Below are 17,939 nucleotides of genomic sequence, written 5' to 3'. Positions count from 1 at the left end.
TTCCAGTTGTGTTACAGCTAGGTGAATCACAGTCATTGAAAATGCATTGGATTCTTTAAATAGGACTTTTAAAAATAAACTAAATGCTTCTGATTCATTGCAGATATATAGTAATTATCAGGTTAAAACAAATTTTCCAGTGAAGTTATCAGTGAGAGATCTGTCAGCTGAGTTGCAGTCGTGTTTCCAAATTTTCAGTTACTTCTTCTGTTTTACAAGCAATGGAAACCTCAAAGGTAGGGAAAGCGACTTGAAAACTGAATTACCTTTGGACTTCAATGGGAGTTTGGGCAGCGTGAGGACTCCCAAGCTCCCTTCACTAATGCAAGAAGAGGATATTCAAATTGGCCATGCCTGGGTGGAGACCATAAGAGAAGGAGATCCAGTTTCCATGGCTTACTGACCGGAGCTTTGCACATGAAGTAGGATATAAGGTTATACAGTAGCTGTCCTCCACTTCCAGCCCTACAGGGTTCCCAGTGGGAGTTACCACTGGTCTGCCAGAAACCTCTCTGCAGCTTGTGCTTGTTCAATAAAAGCTTGAATGAAGGATGTAGGCCTGGGACCAGGATTTGAGTACAAAACATGTACTGTTGCATGAAGAAAATGTAGATATTTACTAACAATCTGGTAGGTGTCATCTGCCAGCCCTAAATTTTCTGTATCTGAGGATCTTTCCCCCTGCCCCTCCCTGCAGAATAACATGCTCACGTTTCTTAGCATCATGGTCCCCAGGCACCATGTTGTGCAGTAGCAGGAGGAGAATTTATCAAATTTATATCACAGTGCAATTGTTGCTGGCACATTAGTGCCAGATGCCAGCAACAATGTATTCATAACAGAATCTACACATATTTATATATCTGTAAGTAATAAATGCTCCATTTGAAAGCTAGCACAATTTCATAGCCTCCAGGAAATTTGCAGCTCTAGAGCAGAAATTTGCAATTTGTGAATGTTTCCCCATCAGGTTACAAATCCAGCTTTCAAGCCTTTGTTCTTAGCATCCAATGTCTACATGAAGTAAGTGGTAGCACCAAGAATGTATATTAAGCAAACCATATTTGCATAAACAAAATCTGTGCTGAAGTAACAGATACACTTCCATGTTTAGCTTCCAGATGTTTTTCTTTTTAAATGTCTGTATAAAAACTACATTCAGATTTAGTCTACTGTCAAAAACGGGTAGGTTTGCGTGGTCTTTTTCCTCAAATCTATCCTTGCACCACTTGTGCTCCAGGCTGTCAGGATATGGGCAAATTCCCACGAGAAGCTCTGGGCTCAGCTGCACTTAACTCTGCTTACTTGCATGGTGTCTGTGGACCTTGCTCACAGCTGCAAGGATGCAGCTGGAAGGAGGTCAGGTCTGTGGAAAACATAGTACAGCCACGTGGTGGGCATGCAAGTTAAGTAGGGGCTCAAATAGGGGCTGAAATGCTCTCCTGAGAGAGAATACTTCAGGGACAAGAAGTATGAAGCCTGGAAACATGCACCAATGGGCGTATAAGCTGCTCGTGAGAATGGAGAGCTGCCACCAAATTATAAATACGGTAACTGGTTGATATGGTTAGAGCAGAACCTCTGAGGGCAATGGCAAAAAGCCCAGGCAATGCCTCAGGCTCATCCCTTTTTGAGACATTTATGTTCCTAAGCCTTGATCTGTTCTTCTGCATCCTCCAACATGAGCTTCTTCTATGGCTTCCACTGAGAAAAAGCTTTTTTTTGTTTTTTCTCAGTAAGAGAGAGAAGATTTCAGAGCTATGTATTTCCAGCAAAAGGACTGTACAGGGAAAAGCTAAATTCAGGGTGTTTTACATTGTTTGACTAATAGAAGATACCATGGAAACCAGAGAAGTAGCTAAAGCTAAAAGTGACTCATTCTGTTACCCTGCTTTCTGGGAGATCAGCAAGATGACTCAGATGATGATGGTAGCCTCAAATTTTGAGATTAAGATGCAGACCTAACAGACAGTTTACATCATTATCATGGAAGTTAAACAACACGGAGGTTAAATATGACAGCTTTTTCCAGCTTTTTCCTTTTTCTTCAGAGAGGCAAAACCCACCAAAAACACCTGGGCAAATATTCATTCAAAAAAAGTGAAATTTCATATGAGGTAATGAATGTAAAGACTGTAATTGGTAGAAGATGTATATTTGTGTCCTTTGTGGCTGGATTGGTGTGATAGCTGCTTCTAAGTAAAGTATTGCAGAGTTAAATCTTGAAAGAAGCCAGGTTTCTTCTTTTGAGGTAAATGTTTTTTTCTTTGCATTGTGTAAACAGCAAAAACAAAACAAAAAAGTGACTATTTTGCTGTAAGAGAGAGTTTGGCTGTACATTTGGTATTTATTAGCATTTATTACTTGAAAAACATTTTAAACTGAGACTCGCAGGAAAAATAGTGTGTGTAGAAATATTGTGATCATTTATATTCCCAGCAACTTTTGTGACTCCAGACTTGAAATCTGTTGTGAAATACTTTACTAAATCTCAAGTTTTTGCCGGTCTGCTGATCGTGGCATTTTGATTGTATAGGCAAATTTTGTCTCTGAGGAAGTCTTCAAGCAACATGATTTGAAGTATAAGTGTCATGCAACTGGTTTTTGATTATTCAGTTTGTATATGAGTAACAGAAGTAATAAAATAAGCAGTACTACTACCAAATCTAAATGTACAGAACGTGGGCCTGTGTTTGTTCTCCTGCACTCAGGTTCCCTAATAGCCTATTTTTTTTCACATTTGATTGGAGAGATGTCTGCTTTGAAGCAGAATAAATGAAACTCTGCAGGGCTTATTTGGATAGTGAGTATTACTAAGTCAATGAACTTCTCATCTCAGTAGAAACAGGGACCAAAAATGACAGAGGACCAAATAAAATATGATGTGTTTGACCTCAGTTGCACTGACTTTGCACTAGAGGAGCCCCAATGACTTTGACAGAGGTGATTTTGCTTTCCAAGAGTTCCACTTTGCCAAAATACCATTTTTCAGAAGCGAGTAATTGCTCCTAGGGGCCCCTCGTTCCAGCCCAGCCAGTGGCCTGACCTGGAAAGGTGGCGTTCCCACCCGGCATGCTGCATAGGGGAGGGTGGCCAACCGCACAGCCTCTCTTTGGTGGCTGATGGCAAGGACAACCCCTGGGCAAGGGCCGGTGTGCCAAGGAGCAGGGACAACCCCTTCGCCTTGGCAGGAAGCTCAGCAGGGCTGATGCTCCCAAACCATCTCCCTCCCACCCGCTGTGCAGACGCCTCTGGCCTCCTTCAGATGCTATGAGGCCTCAGGGCTGCGGCTGGCCCCACGGCTTGACGGTGGCTGAGCAGAAACCCTCTGAGCATTGCTGCTGCGTCAGCCCCTCCCGAGTTTTGCCATGAGCAAGGATGGGCTCCAGGCTCAAGGTGGGAGCTGGGTCTGCAGCTCCCAGTGAAGTCAACGGCCAAGCTAGTGCTGCTAATTATATTGGTGGAAATCCAGAGTTAAATGGCACCAACAAAGCCAGTTAAATGTTGACTCCAGCAAAGCTCAGCAGAAATGGACCAGCTGCTCTCAGGATCCCAGCTTCTTTAGCTCTTACAGTAACATTTGGTTTCCATTTACCTTATTGGAGCAATTGGAAATGACAAACCTTGTAGGTGATGTTGCACCCTTAATTACAGATGCTTATTGTAAAATGTGCCTTTCTTAGGGAATAGCTGTGTGCATTGCTGTTTGTGCCTAGGGTCTGAGCCTAGGGTCTGAGCCTGCTCCCAGGAAATCAGAGCCAAAACCTGCCTCTGACTTCAACCACGGCAGACTCGGAGACAACCTACCATATGCGGTTGACATAACGTTCTCGCAGGCAGTGCTTTGAGGCATGACATCTGTAGTTTAAACGTACACTTTCTATAGAAGGCCAAAACCTTTTTGCATTTCTATGAAAAACAACTGCTACATAACCACTTCAGTTCAAAGGTTTGAGGTTTAAATGAAAGTTTTCTAAATGTTTATGGTACCTAATGGGTTGAAAATACTCTGTAAGACTGTTGGCAATAAGCCTCTTGTGAAAGCCTCTTGTGAAAGCTTTTTTCTCCCTTAGGTGGTTTCTTTTGCATTTCTTTTGTAATCCAGAACAAAAATAAATATTCCAATTCATGAAATAATATGAATGAAATGTCTGTCTGCTTTATAGCTTTTGCTCCATGTAAAGCAAACCAGTTACTTAAAGGAGACCTGATTCAGATTTCCTGTAGGGTCAAATCAGCCCAGATGATGAACAACTTGGATTCTGTGTTGTATTTTAAGGATTTTTCTAATATTTTAGGGGGAAAAAAGCTTCTACAGAAGCTCTGGAAAGAAGTTTCTCCTCCAGCTTTCTCCAGCTTCAAGAACAGGACATCTTTCTGGTTCTTTATGGTCCACTGCTGTTAAGCCCTTGACTTGGCCTTCTCTGAAATTTTACTCTGAAATCTTTCTAAATCTGGCTTTCACCTAGTAAGTCTTAGTGGGATGTACCCACTGAAAAGCATATCCCCAATGGATTTTTTTTCTCTTCAGTCAGAAGTACTTTGTATATTATATTAGCTTTGTATGTGAACCTATGAGCATTAGGAGCCTGCTGTCAAGTATGGCTTGGCAGTGAACTACCAAAAAAAATACAGATCCAAAATAAGGGTTGGAAATCAAGGCAGAGTGAAAGGTTTTCATATTAACAAAGAGTCACAGGGCCTCAAACAGCAGAGCTGCTTGTGTTGCTCACACCTTGGATCAACTCTAACAATAGCCAGGGCTAGAAGCCCGCTGCTAAAACTCACTTTTAAGGGCATGTCCGTGGACTTTGTCTATTACAGTTTTTCATTTTTATTTCTCATCTAAATATGGAGAGTCATGCAAAACATCCTTAACGTGAGAGTTGGTGTTGGGTCAGCCGCAATGTTTTCTCAAGCAGTTGCGTTGCTAAGGCCCTTCTCATTTACTGTAGCAAGGAATGCTGCTGTGTGCCACCACCTCTCAAGCTAACATTTAGAAACATGTAAGCATTTTAGCAGGCAGTTTTCAAAGAGACCATTTCAGGGGAGATCTTCAAGTCTGAAAATACAGCCAAACAGCAGTCTAAGATCTAAAAACCTAAACCATGACATTGCAATGCAATCACTTCTATTTCTAACCAAGCCATGGAGCTGCTGACCCAGCCTATATTTCTGCAGTTCTCACTCCTTTATCATGCTTAGCTTAGCTTGCTCTTTTTCTCTATGTGCACTGCTTTTCAACATTTTTGGTAGAAATTATTTCATATTTATTACTATCTTGCAGTTGTTTCTTTCAAATGTAGTTTTTGTTTTTCTTTGTTCTTATACTTGTCTAATAGCATAAAACTTACAAGTAGACTGTTACCACGTAAAAGATAATGACAATGCAAACCTCTATATTTTAAAGGCTTTTGCTACATACATTACATGATTTATACACTGTACATACTTGGAGAGAGTCTTTTAATGCTGTTGCATTAAATGATTGAGACAGGAGTAAAGCTAAGGATCAACTTTTACAAGCTATGAACTTAAAAAAAACCCTCAACTTTTGATTGTGCATAAGGCAAGGTGTGGTTTGAGACATTAAACAGGAATCTTCACAAGAGCCCAAGAAAGCTGGACGGTTATACTCCTATTGAAAGACAACGGGAACTCATTTGAGCATTTCCCTTCAACCTCCACTGAAGCCTCCAGCCCTGAAGTACTATTGATGGAAGTACCACGGACCACGTTCATGGGTACCTGACCCCAAATGTTCATGATGTCTTAATCCTTACAGGTCACGGGAACCCCCTCTGAAATGGACCACCATCCTGAATGGAGCCTGGTAAGGCAGCGATGAACCATGGAGCTGTTTGTATAGAGATTTCTCTGGAACAACCTCTCTAAAGAGTAAGTTTGGGGCTCCAGGAAAGGTGGAAGGTCTTCCAAACTGAATGGGCTCTCATTCCAGATCCAAGGCAAGGTCAGGTATATACGGAGATATTCGCCTCACTGTGATCCTGCTGTACTGCATCTTCCCTCTTGTGTCTGCAAAAGCACCCAGAGGTTGGGAGAAGCATAAGGTTCCACCAACAGACAGCGGGATCTTGTCCTGCTAGCTGGACTTCTTCCCCAACCAAATCCATAATATGATCCAATGCCACAGTAGTGCCTGGAGAGAAAACTAGGAACTCCCCAAGAAAACCTAGTTGTGGTTCATTGCTTTCTGAAATGCTACTTCTCCTTTTCAGGACTGAAGAATCTCAGCTTAGGTAGTGCATTTACAAGGTATACAGGTGTACATGGGTTTGACATACATTTTTAAATACATTGAAATAGTAAGTAAAAATATATGCATTGAAATAGTACATACACTTGATATATGTGTATTGTTGGGTCACATTTTAGCTATTTTAAATAACGAACGTATATATCCTTTCTCAATTGTTATTTGCTACTGCTTGTTATTTACTACCGTTTGTTTAAAATAAGTTGTGAAATGCCACAGTGACAACTGTCATGTTGTCTTTCATTGAACATGAAAAGTTTAAGTGAAAAAATAAAAATACTGCATTGATATGGCATGTTAAAGTTCCTGTGTCAGTTTAAAGCTACTTCTTCAAATGTTTTCAAACATCCTCTTTGAAACACATCTATCTACTTGTATAATTTGTCATCGTACACTGTATACTGCAATACAATGTTTAGCATATTGTAAACTCTTGCCAAACAATGACTTTTTAATAAGGAATTGTACAAATATACAGCTATTTATACCACATACGTGCAAGGCCATTAACATAACAGCAAGATACATACAGATAACTATAATCGCCAACATATGTAATGAGCCTTTTTCCCAATCAGCAATAATCAGGCTCATTTTCTGATCATTGGCAGTGTTTAGTGAATGGTGAAGTTTCTGACAGATTTTATAGATATGTTGCAAGATCAGGCAGTGCCATATATAACCATAAATATGCAATGCCATTGCGGTGTACAACGTCATTGGATATGTATGGACTCTGTCCCAGCTGTTGGGTGGAGAGCATGAAAAGTTCTCTTGAATCAGGTGCGTTGCTGAATGACTACCAAAGCAAATGATTGCTGATAAATAAGTCCTCAAAGTTAAATAAGTGGTTAGTGTTTTCCCCTATGATTTAAGTGCATGAACACTGGAACTCCATTTGTAGTTTAACTGTAAAAGCCACAGAAAAGTCCTTGTCTTGAGGAGTCTTTTATTTACAGAAGCTTCCATTCTGAAATGAAGATTCATTTTTCTCAATGATACATGAGGCAACATTCATCTGTGGAAAATCATCCTTTGGCTTCTGGGTATTGCTGCTGCTGGATTTACTTCGACTGTGATCTGGTGTGGGCTGAATAGGCAAGGATCTGGCCACTTTGGATCTCACCAGGCAGCCACAGACAAGGCGAAAGAAAGCCCGACGCATTTCCTTACTGGCCAAAGTGTAGATGATGGGATTCATTGCAGAATTGATGACGGCCAAAGCAATAAACCAGTTGGCTTTGTACAAGACGGAGCACTCCTTGACCCTGCAGGCCACATCGATGAGGAACAGAATGAAGAGTGGTGACCAACAGGCAATGAAGACGCCAACGACGATCACAACCGTCCGAAGGAGAGCCATGGAGCGCTCGGAGTTATTGTGGTTAGTGACGTTGCGGCTGCTGGACTTCACCAGGATGTAGATACGCGCATAAAGGATAACGATAGCTACCAAAATGGCTATGAAGATACTTATGCAGAATGCAACATACTTCTTGGAGTAAAGAGGCAAAATCGTCGAGCAATCCGGTAAGTTGTTTATACAGTTCCAGCCGAGGATGGGTAAGGCACCCAAGGAGACCGAAATCAGCCAGCACATTCCAATGAGCAGGAACACTCGGTATTTCTTATTTGCATCATAAGGCCTCATTTTAATCATAGTCAAATGCCGCTCAATAGCTATTGCTAATAAGCTGAAAGTGGAAGCTCCTAGGGCAACAAACATGCTGCCTTCCCTAATGAACCAGACTGTGGAGGACAAGCTCAGAGTTTTCTTCCCAGACATAAGTATGTTTACTTTGTAAACGATCCCAGCTAGAAGATCACAGAGAGCTAGATTGCCAATAAAAAAGTACATGCGGTTGTGAAATTTATTGTTTTTCCAAATAGCAATCAACACCATCAAGTTTTCCAGGACTATAAAGCTACACAAGAGGAGAAATGCAATAGTTGGCAGGTCTACCTTATCAGTTGCCTTTTCTCTTGGAATAAACTTTCCTGTATAATTGTAATGCAGCACAATCAGGGAGTCCATCTCCTCGCCTCCTTGGGGGCCACCGAGAGAGGCAGGTGGCACAGTGATGGCTGCCATCATTTGTCAGCCAATGCGGCTCTTCGCCTCTTTAATATCGCATGAATTTAGTTCCAATAATTTTCCACAAGAGGGAGATCAAACCATGCTCCTCCAAGCACTCCTCTGGGCAGGCGGCAGGGACCCCAGGCTCCAGCGCTACTCTCATGGTAATTCGGGACAGTGACTATCAAACCAGGCCCTGAAAACAAAAACAGCAGAAGGCCACATCAGTCTTGCTGGCATCTGATGTCTCCTGCAGCCCGCACGGGTACTGTTGCTGTGGTGAGGGGGACATGGACTGCATCCATCGAGGTGACCCTGGGTAAGCTGTCCGTCATGGTCTACATGAGCACAGCTCTGCCGCAGAAATACCAGAGCACCGCGAGAAACTGCTTAACAGTACAAAATCAGGCTATTTATAATTAAGGAGATGCTCTGAAAGGCAGTCACCATAAAATCAATCCCACTTCCTACTCAGATTAGGTGGCTTTCTCCTGCCATTGCTCAGATAAACATATTAAGTCACATCTCTGGAAGTACCACCCAGATAAAAAGTAATTTCACAATACTGGGCTTTTTGGTCAACTTTACTTTTTTTTCCCTTCACTTTTGTATGCAAGATGTGTATTTAATGTTTAAAAAAGGAGCATGTTATAACATCTTTGATAGTCCTTTCTGTTTCACTTTTGTTTTTCTTTAAATTATGACTAGGTCTAACTGCAAAGTTTTCCCATGGACTTTGATATATTGCATTTTCCCAGCAGATTCTCCTAGTTGTCTTTTTTTTTCATTGCCATATATAAATATTTGAAGAGACCTGCACAGATTAGCAAAATATCAGGCTATGTCAGAAGCACTTAAGATTTTACAAGAAATGTTACAGTTTAGATGCTGCACACTCCAATGAGAAACAGTGCTTGTGCCCCAAACAGTAAGAACGAATGGATAGCCAGTTTTCGGGCTAGGAAAATCCAACTAGGATGGGGAGGAGGAGAGAACTGCTTTCATCTGAACAAAATTTGTAAATGTTTCATTTTTTTTTTCTGGGAAAAATGCAAAAATAAAAAGTCGTGCTGAGTGGGAGAGCACTTTCTATTGGTCCAAAATGAAAGAGCTTATTTTCAGAAACTCTTTAAGAGCTAGAGCTCCTGACCTCACCATACTGTTTACCCAGGGGTGACGAGCATTTTGCAAGCCTCTGGAAGACACCTTCAAAGGAAGGGTATCGAGAGAAGAAATTGAGACACCTCAGTGCCCCCCAGGGTCCAGCACACCAACACTTTTCAACCTGTGGTCTCTAGACCCCAAGGAATCTCCAGATTATCCTAGGTAACACAGGCAAGCAAGCTTACTGTCATCAGGCTTAAATTTACTATATAAGTGTTTGTACTTTCACTGGAAAATAAACAGGTTTCTGAAGATCATAAAAACACGAAAGCAACTGCTACTCTAGCAGCCTGATTTGGGCCCTTGAAAAGTGGGAGATGCATTTTCAAGTGCCTTCTGGAAGAGGGGAAGAGCAAACCACAGCCCATATGAACGTCAAGGGACGTAAAGGGTGACCCACAGCCCTTTTTCCCACCCTCCCTTTCCCCAGATTCTCTCCTTCAGCAAAGAAATAATCTGACAAAAGCCTACAGTGACTTGCTTTGAATTCATGAATACATTCGAAAAGTTTTAAAATTATTTCCTGAAAGAGTAATTTACGTATTATTACATTTAGTCCATTCTAGGTGTTAAGCCCTAACTACTGTGGTGAAGAGACCCCCGAGATGAGGCCCATATTGTCCAATAAATGCAGCTGAAGTCTGGTGTCCTGAGTCGTCTCTCTGACTGTGAGACAACCCCCCTCCTCACGCACTTCCCAGGGATAGATCGGGGCCCTCGAGTGGCTGACGCTTTTTCTGAAGCATTTCTGAAGCTCTTCAGCAGAGCAGCTTCACCTCAGCTGAAGTTCAGCACAGTTGTAACTCGGTTACAATCTGCCCACTGTTATCACAGAAACTATCACAGCCTCTCATTGTATTGTCTTTTAACAAAATCTCAGTGTAGCCATATGAATTGCAAGTGCTTCCCGCTGTACAATAAACAATTATATTTGGCCAGAAAAGTATTTGGTAACCACAGCTCAACCAGCAACATTCATCAGATGATTAGTTGATGGCTGCATAATGGAGTCATACACAGTATCATTTAAGAGCAGCACATGCAACAAAATAAATATTTCAGCAAGGCTTCTCCAAGCCAAGTCATCCTATTGCTAGATCGACGGACAAATATATTTCTTTCCATGAAGAAAATGATACACCAGACATTGGACTTTATCAGTCACCACTCAGCAGCTAAAACTGTCATTACTCTACTAAGGGCAACGGCACTAGACCAGCTCCCCCAGCTGAAGGCACAGTGGCAAAATCAGCAGAAAACACACCAGGTCTCTTCTTCCATTGCTCCTAACGACTACTTCTGTTAATATTATTGCAGCAAGTTTAGGATCACAGTAAAAGTAAATCTTTGCCTTGGGCAGTCCTGTGGCAAGGCAGTGGAGGCTGTAATAGTATTACAAGGTCCCTGCTGCAAGACAGGTCTTGCCACCACTGCCTGCAAGAAGCAGTGTTACTCGTCGGGACTCTCGGAGAATGGGTCTCACTGGCAGGCCACTGGAAAGTTAATATAAATAATAATGTAATGAATTAAAATTCATTCTTTTCCATCAGCAGCATTTCAGGGTAATATTTTTCAGCCATATTTCTTTTTAAACAATGTTCTCATTTCTTTCCTGCTTTGTAACCAGCAACTCGAGAAGACCATTCATTTTTAATAGTCAGCAAATTTAAAGTTGGCCACATATAATAAGATATCTACAGCCAGCTCCAGCGTACTTGTGTCACTGCTTCCTGACAGCTCTACAGCTTATTCTTCACAGTGTTTGTCCTGATCACATGTAAAGTATGGACCTCAACCAGGACTCTCAAAAAAGGGCCTGAAAAGCGTGCGTGTGGCCCGTCGCATGTTGAGCATTGCCTTGGTTAGGTACCTCAGTACCCCAAGCCCTCGATATTGCTGGAAGTCAGCTTTATTCACTCTAAAGCAAGCGGGAGCATCCCTCTTGCTGCTCTGCCGGGTACTGCGCAGGGTACGAAGCAGAGGAGGGATCCAGCTATGCTTCCTCACGGATGCTGTGGTCAAACCGGCAACTGACAAATTGCTCAAATAAAGGAAGCTGTGGCCATGTGAGGGACGACTCAGTCACCTCCCGCCACGATTCGGCTGACCTTGGTGCTCCCCGCGGCCAGGATGGAGCCAGCAGAGAGGGGCCATCCGCAGGCCCTGGGAAGCCGCCCAGCCCCACCACCGGCTTTGCGGTCCCCGCAGCTGCTGGGGGCCCTGGGACCGCCGGGGCGCCCCTGCCACCCGCGCAGTGCAGCCAGCCCAGGCAGCCTGCGGCCGTTCTCCGGGAACGTGCAATTCCCAGTGCCAGGCCAGCACCAGGGGGCTGGCGCTAACAGGGACGCTGAGCCCCCTCCACAACCCCTCCCCAGCAAACCTCCCCCTGCCCCGAGCAGCGACAACGGTGCCCCGGCAGGAGCCCCCCAGCGAGCCGAGGACTTCTCCGACCATCTCCCCACTGTCACCCGGCGCTTTGCAGTGCAAAGAGCCAATGAGAACTTGTTTTTAAAGCCAAACTGCTCTCAACTTTCACTCACACTGAAGTCAAAGCAATTTGTAAGGTGCGAGTGAGAACAGGATTTAACTTACTGTCTCTTACTTTCGTCCACGCCAGACCATGGTACGCTACACACTCAGCACACCCAGCTGCAACTGAACTATAACTCGGCTGCAAACTGTATTTTCTTACCTCCCAAGTATCAATGAAAAGACCCGACCGAGGAGGACCTCCCCCCGACACACACACATTCCTGGTCGCCCTTCTTCTCCACGCACAGCCATATGCTGTGGCCACAAATGACAATTTAAGAAAGGCGAAGGGGGAGACAAGAATGCATATTCAAAGCCAAACTTGTGTGAATTTCCTTTATTTTTAAAGCCTTTCCCGATGAAAAGCAAATACGTGTAATTTTTCAGGCACACCCTAGCAGTGTTAAATTTAAGAACAGAAAGGGCTCTGGAGAACAACAGCGCATTTCAATCCACATTTCCACTCTGAAACTGAGCTGTGCTAGATGCAAACAGAGTTCAGACAACAAACAGCTGCCGCAGAACAATGTCTTGGACAACTCAAATAAACTTTAGAAAGGTTTTATTTATTTATTTATTTTTTTAGATGAATGTGCTGGCAACTTACAGCCTAGGAAAAGCCTTTAATAAACGATTATTTTTCTTGGCTTCTGGATTTTGGACAGCATCAGTTTGCATTTTGTAATCCCGGGTAGCGCACGTGCATATCTCACACAGGAGCTCCCGACCGGTTTCCTCCTGTGCATTTAAGCACATTAAAGGAAGGCACGTTTACCCCTTTCCTCTCACCGCTCCTAGTGCTCCCCGCCTATTCCCCTCACCGGCAAGACTAAGCCTTCGGTTTGCAAATCGGCGCGGCTGCAGAGCTTCCCGCGGTGAGCCAGACTCTGCCCGAGTTATTCAAGCAGCACACGCACCCCACCGACGGCTCCGCGGCGCGACTTCTCCAAGCCAAAAGCACTGCTCCGCTCAAGCGAGCTGCCCCGAGCTCAGCTTTCTCGCCGACCTGCCGCAAGCCAGCGCCGCTGCCGCGCCGTCGCTCCGCATCCTCACCTAACCCCCTCCGCAGCAACTTTCCAGCTGCCCCGGCAAGCGGTGACTCCAGCCAAGCGGCGCCGCTCAAAGCCAGGAAACCTCCGACAGCGCACGGCGCCTGCGAAAGTGCAAAGCCGACGCGGGCCACAGCCGGCACAGCGGCGGCGGTGCTCCGAGCAGCCCCCCGCCCCGGAGGCGGCTCCCCCGCCCGCCCCCCCGCGCCCCCCCGCGCCCCCCCGCGCCCGGTACCTGCTGCCGCTGCCGCTGCTGCGCGGCCGGAGCCCGCCCGCCCCGCGGCTGCTCGGCGCGGCCCGGCGCGGCCCCGCGGGCTCCGCTCGCCCCCGGCCCCGGCCCCGGCCCCTGCCCCTGCCTCGGCCCCTGCCCCGGCCCCGGCCCCGGCCCCTCCGCCCGGCCCGGCCCGGCCCGCGCCGCCACCGCGCCGCGCCGCCGCGCCGCCGGGTGCCGGGTGCCGGGTGCCGGGGCAGGAAAGGGAGGGCAGGAGGGGGGAGGGAGGGAAGCGCCGCCGGCCCGGCCCTGCCCAGCCGGAGCCCGCAGCGCTGGGCCGCCGCCGCGCTCGCCTCGCCTCCCTGCGCCCTCCGCCGCGCTCGTCCCCCTCAGGTGCGGAGCGGCCGGCTGAATTAAGGTGGCTCGAGGGTAGCGACGTACGCGTCGATTGCCTCGGGGATGGGAGCGGCGCGCTGGGAAAAAAAGGTTGAAATCCTAGAACCTCCTAATTAAACGTACTTGTAAGGTGCTTGTGGGGTACGGCAAAGCTTTCTGTCGGACACGGCTAGAATGAGCTCGCGAGCAGGAGCGCTGCAGCAGCCCTGTGTGTGGGGTTGCCCAGTCGTCTCGCTGCAATCAGTGTTTTTCTTGGGAGCCTCCTGTCTCGAGCGGAGCATCGTCACGCTGGGCCTCATGCCACGGGTGCAGCTGTTGTTCTGCCTGCACTCCCGTTCTAGAGGAGGGAAAAGTCCTGGAAGAAGCTAGTCTTTAAAAAGCCACAAGTTTAAACAAAGTCCAAGTACCAGAACAAGTAGCGTTTTTTGGTGACTGCTTTTAATCTACTGAAGATGACGGAGAAAACACTTTTGCTGTAGGACTTTTGCAGTCGCCAGCAGGGACTGCACAGGTGCAAGACACAAGGACCCTTTTAAGTCAGTGGACCCAGTGGTTACAGCCCCACTAAGCATGGCTAAAGTGGCAAGCAGTGGTGGTGCCAGTGTCACCTCTGTTGGCCGCTGATCATCTGTGCTCCATGCAAGCTGCTTTCTTCTGTGGCAGGAAGGGGGAGTAGAAAACTTCTTCCATGCCAGATGAAAGCACACACCACTTTTTACAGCAGAGCAGACTTCTGGCCTCTGAACTGAGGTCTCTCATTGCATGGAGAAGTGTTGTCCAACAGTTTCCCTGTAAAGCACTGTCCTCAGAAGCCCCAGAAGCTCTGTAGCCCTCATAGGGACCACTTGTGTCATGCTGTCAAGTCCTAGGTCACACAAGTCCCTTCTTTCTTCCCCTATTTCCTTGTTTTTCCTTTACTACTTTTTTGCACCTTCAAGAAAGGAGCCAGAAATAGCTCATCAGACTATCCTAAGAAAGGGCACAAGACAAGGCCTGCCATGGATTTGATGTGCCTTCTTCAGTCTGGCTCGCCACCACCTTGTAGCAGCTCATTCCTACAAGATCCTCAGTAGGATGGATGTCCTCTGCAGTGGACTGGAAAGTGGTGCATGGATGGTGTGGCTCATGTCATCTCTAACAGAGACCTCCAAAAGTGGTCTTGGCCATCCGAAGCCCTTCTTTGCCTGTGAATTACCTAGAGCAATGCAGTCCCACCAGTGTGCCCCAGCAAGATGCTGGTGTCTCCATCACCACAAACAGATCTTGGCCACATGGTGCTGGAGGAGTGTCCGGCTGCTGACATTTTTGCAGGTCAGTGAGCAGCAGTTTCTGGCAGCCACCCGGCACCCCCTGCAGTTGCACCCCCTTTTGTCTTGGGATAAAAGGAGTGATAATCAAGTAAGAGATAGAAAGCAGAGGCTAGGAATAAGGGTCAGTTTTCATAGCAACAGGAGGTCACAGACTGAACTTTGTGGGGATCTGGAGCCTGTCCTGGCCTGGAGGTTCATAAGGAGCTGGGCGAACAGGACGAATAACATGAGAGCAGAGATGTTATTGAGGCTACTCGAAAGGGAAACTAAAACTGATGACAAGAAGCGGCAAAGAGCTCAAGATCCTAGGTGACCCGCTGGTAAAATGGCCAGTTAATTTCCATGTGCCGAATGAAATGTAGAAAAAAAACAACTCTAATTTCACATGTCCTGGTCTTCATGGCATGCTGCGGTCACCGCTGACTCGGTTTTCCTGTAGCGTGCATTACACACAGAATAGGTGGTTAAAAAAACCTATTGACTTCTGCATATGGCATTTGAGCCAACGCATTCAGTGAAAGATGGATGCCATTGATATAATGGGTTTTCAGCACATGCTTAAAGTTAAGAGGGGTTCAAATGATTTCTGTTTATCAATATTGCATAGTTACAAATGAATACCTATACAATAAATGATAGAGAAGCTGAAGTTACCCTCAGACAACAGATATTGTGGTTTCTATGCAGACAAAACAGATTGTGTGACAGGATAATATTATGCTTTTCACATAGTAGTTACGGTTAAGTCTTCGAAGACACTCCTTTTTCGGTTAACTGTTTAGGGCCTGATGGAATTGTGGTCATTTCACTCTATCAAGATTAAAAAATCTTTCATGCTGTATTTTATTAATGTCTTAGTTACAATATTCCTTGTACTGATGTTCAACAAATGCTTTAAAGCATTGATTAATTAATTGATTTAATTGCCTGGTGTTCCTGAGTGAATGTGCCATCATTTAGAAAAGGGTTCCTGGCATTGTATGCAAGAAAAACACGAACAGGGCAATTTTAAAACTGCAATTCAAACTAGCATGCAATTTATGTAATTATTTTTTAACATATTTTAGCTCTCTACTTTTTCCACTGCTGCTGAGTTTATAGTTTTTTCTGTTAATGAGATATATTATGCATTGCTATGTCTAGGTAATGGAGTGCTACAGCATATTTTAATTTTTAACCCCTTTTCAGTGCTCATTTCTGTGTCTGCATTTCAGTTTTAAGCCAAGACTGAATGCAATATGGTTTAATTTAGAAAGAATTAAAACAAAAATAGAAATGAAAATAAGTGAAATTAATATTTTAATTTGATATAATATAAAAAAAGAAAAAAAGAAATTTTCTTTGGAATGCTTTTGAGCCCTAAACTGCAGTGACCAAAATTTATTTGGTTAATAAAGCAAGAAAGTCATCTGTCAATTGCAGTTAAGAAGGGATTTTTGAAACTTCAAAAATTAGGACTGTTCTCCACGTCTTCATGCACTTGTATACCATCACTATTTATTTTCTGAATTCTTTTGTGTTTCTCTCTTTGTTTTAAAAGTATCTGCCCTTTTTTCTTCTTCAGAAAGAAAGCTGTCAAGCTGTAACCCCGGAAATCCCAAGCGTCACAGGAGAGTTCAAGGCCAAGATCCTGCAAATCCTATCTGTTACTTCAACATTTCTAACCCAGTTTTATCAACACAGTTAGAATCACAGCGTCTCATAAATGGAATGCATTTGAATTCAGATATTTAAAATGGTGCTCTTTGGAAACAATAGTTTGATTCAGAGCACTGTAAAACATTAACGTTGCTGTAGTACATGGCGTTCCAGAGTTTGTCTTAGAAACGATCAATAGACCCAATAACCAGACACATACATATCTTCTATTCACGTCTCCCCCCTCCTCCCTCAGATCATTATTTGGGGTGCTAAAAACGGAGAGAAGTTCCTTGCTGATAAGCTAATTGCAAGCTCAGATGAAGGCTGTAGCTTTGGATGTCCTTTCTTCTTCTTTTGTGTAACTGCAATGTCCTTTGGAGAGGTAGAGTCTGGTATATGTCATCTGTATACAATATATTTACATGCTATATATTGCAACTGCATAATGTGTATTAACTACCAGAATTATGTGCTTAACTAAGCCCAAATCTGGTTGCTTCTGCTGTGGTTGCCCTTTGGTGTAAATAGCTGGGCCAATGCTGAGAGCATAGCCATATATATATATCATTAGTGTTACATTAGGAGAGACTCAGCTCCATGTGCAGCTCTCACCATGCTGACTGCACGTGTTAGAAGATAGTTGTTATCACCACACTTTCAGCCAGACATGATGTGAAAAGCAGAACAGCAAGAAAGGAGAAGTACAAACAAGGGTTCAGTGAGATGTCAGACAGTTACTTGGGTTTCCCTGTCTGCATCCTGTGACTCAACATGAATACTATACATGCACTTCACTTTTTGAAGGGTCCTCTTTCACCTTTCCCTTACGCACATTGCTCCCACCAGCCCCAGCCTTTGCAGCCTCCCTTAGGCTGCGCCTCTGGGAGCAGGGACCCCTCAGCATCATTGCCAGGGCGCTTGTCTCACCTTGATGACCGAATCCCTGCAAACTTGTCCCTGGCACACGGCTCCCGCAGAGCTCCCAGCCCTGGCAGCAGCTTTGGTGGTGCCTGCTGCCAAGTCCATGGCCATCGCACCCATGCGCACTGTCCTCGAAGGAGCGCCACTTCTCCCTAGTGTAGCGTTATGGGGTAGGAACAGGCATGAGCCCTTTGGAGCAGGCTACCCCATGTTGGCTCTCTTTCTTAGGATGCCCATATAGTTACAGAGGGATGTTTACAACACTGTTTTTCTGTGGCAAACTATAAAGGTGGGTAAAAGAACAGCTCAGCTCCCAGCAAAGAGGGCCTGGAGTGGGAATTATTTTGTTTGAAGAGAAAAT

At 44.9% G+C, this 17,939-nt stretch overlaps 1 protein-coding gene across 5 annotated transcripts; it reads right to left on the bottom strand.

Annotated features, from left to right (window-relative positions):
- Window positions 1-5,364: 5,364 nt before the first annotated feature.
- On the bottom strand, window positions 5,365-14,083 carry S1PR3 (sphingosine-1-phosphate receptor 3). Of its 5 annotated transcripts, none has more exons than XM_067316639.1 (2): window positions 13,830-14,083; window positions 5,365-8,550 (listed from the first exon to the last, which is right to left on the bottom strand). In XM_067316639.1, the coding sequence occupies exon 2, from the start codon at window positions 8,370-8,372 to the stop codon at window positions 7,227-7,229; it is 1,146 nt and encodes a 381-aa protein (XP_067172740.1). In that variant the 5' UTR covers window positions 8,373-8,550; window positions 13,830-14,083; the 3' UTR covers window positions 5,365-7,226. The 5 variants fall into 5 exon arrangements, with proteins under 5 accessions (XP_067172740.1, XP_067172745.1, XP_067172742.1 ...); XM_067316644.1 differs by lacking the exon at window positions 13,830-14,083 and adding an exon at window positions 13,335-13,412; XM_067316641.1 differs by lacking the exon at window positions 13,830-14,083 and adding an exon at window positions 12,968-13,228.
- Between the last annotated feature and the right edge of the window lie 3,856 nt (window positions 14,084-17,939).

This window comes from Apteryx mantelli, chromosome Z (genome assembly GCF_036417845.1).
Source record: "Apteryx mantelli isolate bAptMan1 chromosome Z, bAptMan1.hap1, whole genome shotgun sequence".
Classification (NCBI taxonomy): Eukaryota; Metazoa; Chordata; class Aves; order Apterygiformes; family Apterygidae; genus Apteryx; species Apteryx mantelli.
This window is presented reverse-complemented; position numbering and strand designations above follow the sequence as displayed.

What these genes read in the sequence shown, in the direction of transcription:
- S1PR3 (XM_067316639.1), bottom strand. Translation starts at nt 8,372, where the DNA reads ATGATGGCAGCCATCACTGTGCCACCTGCCTCTCTCGGTGGCCCCCAA.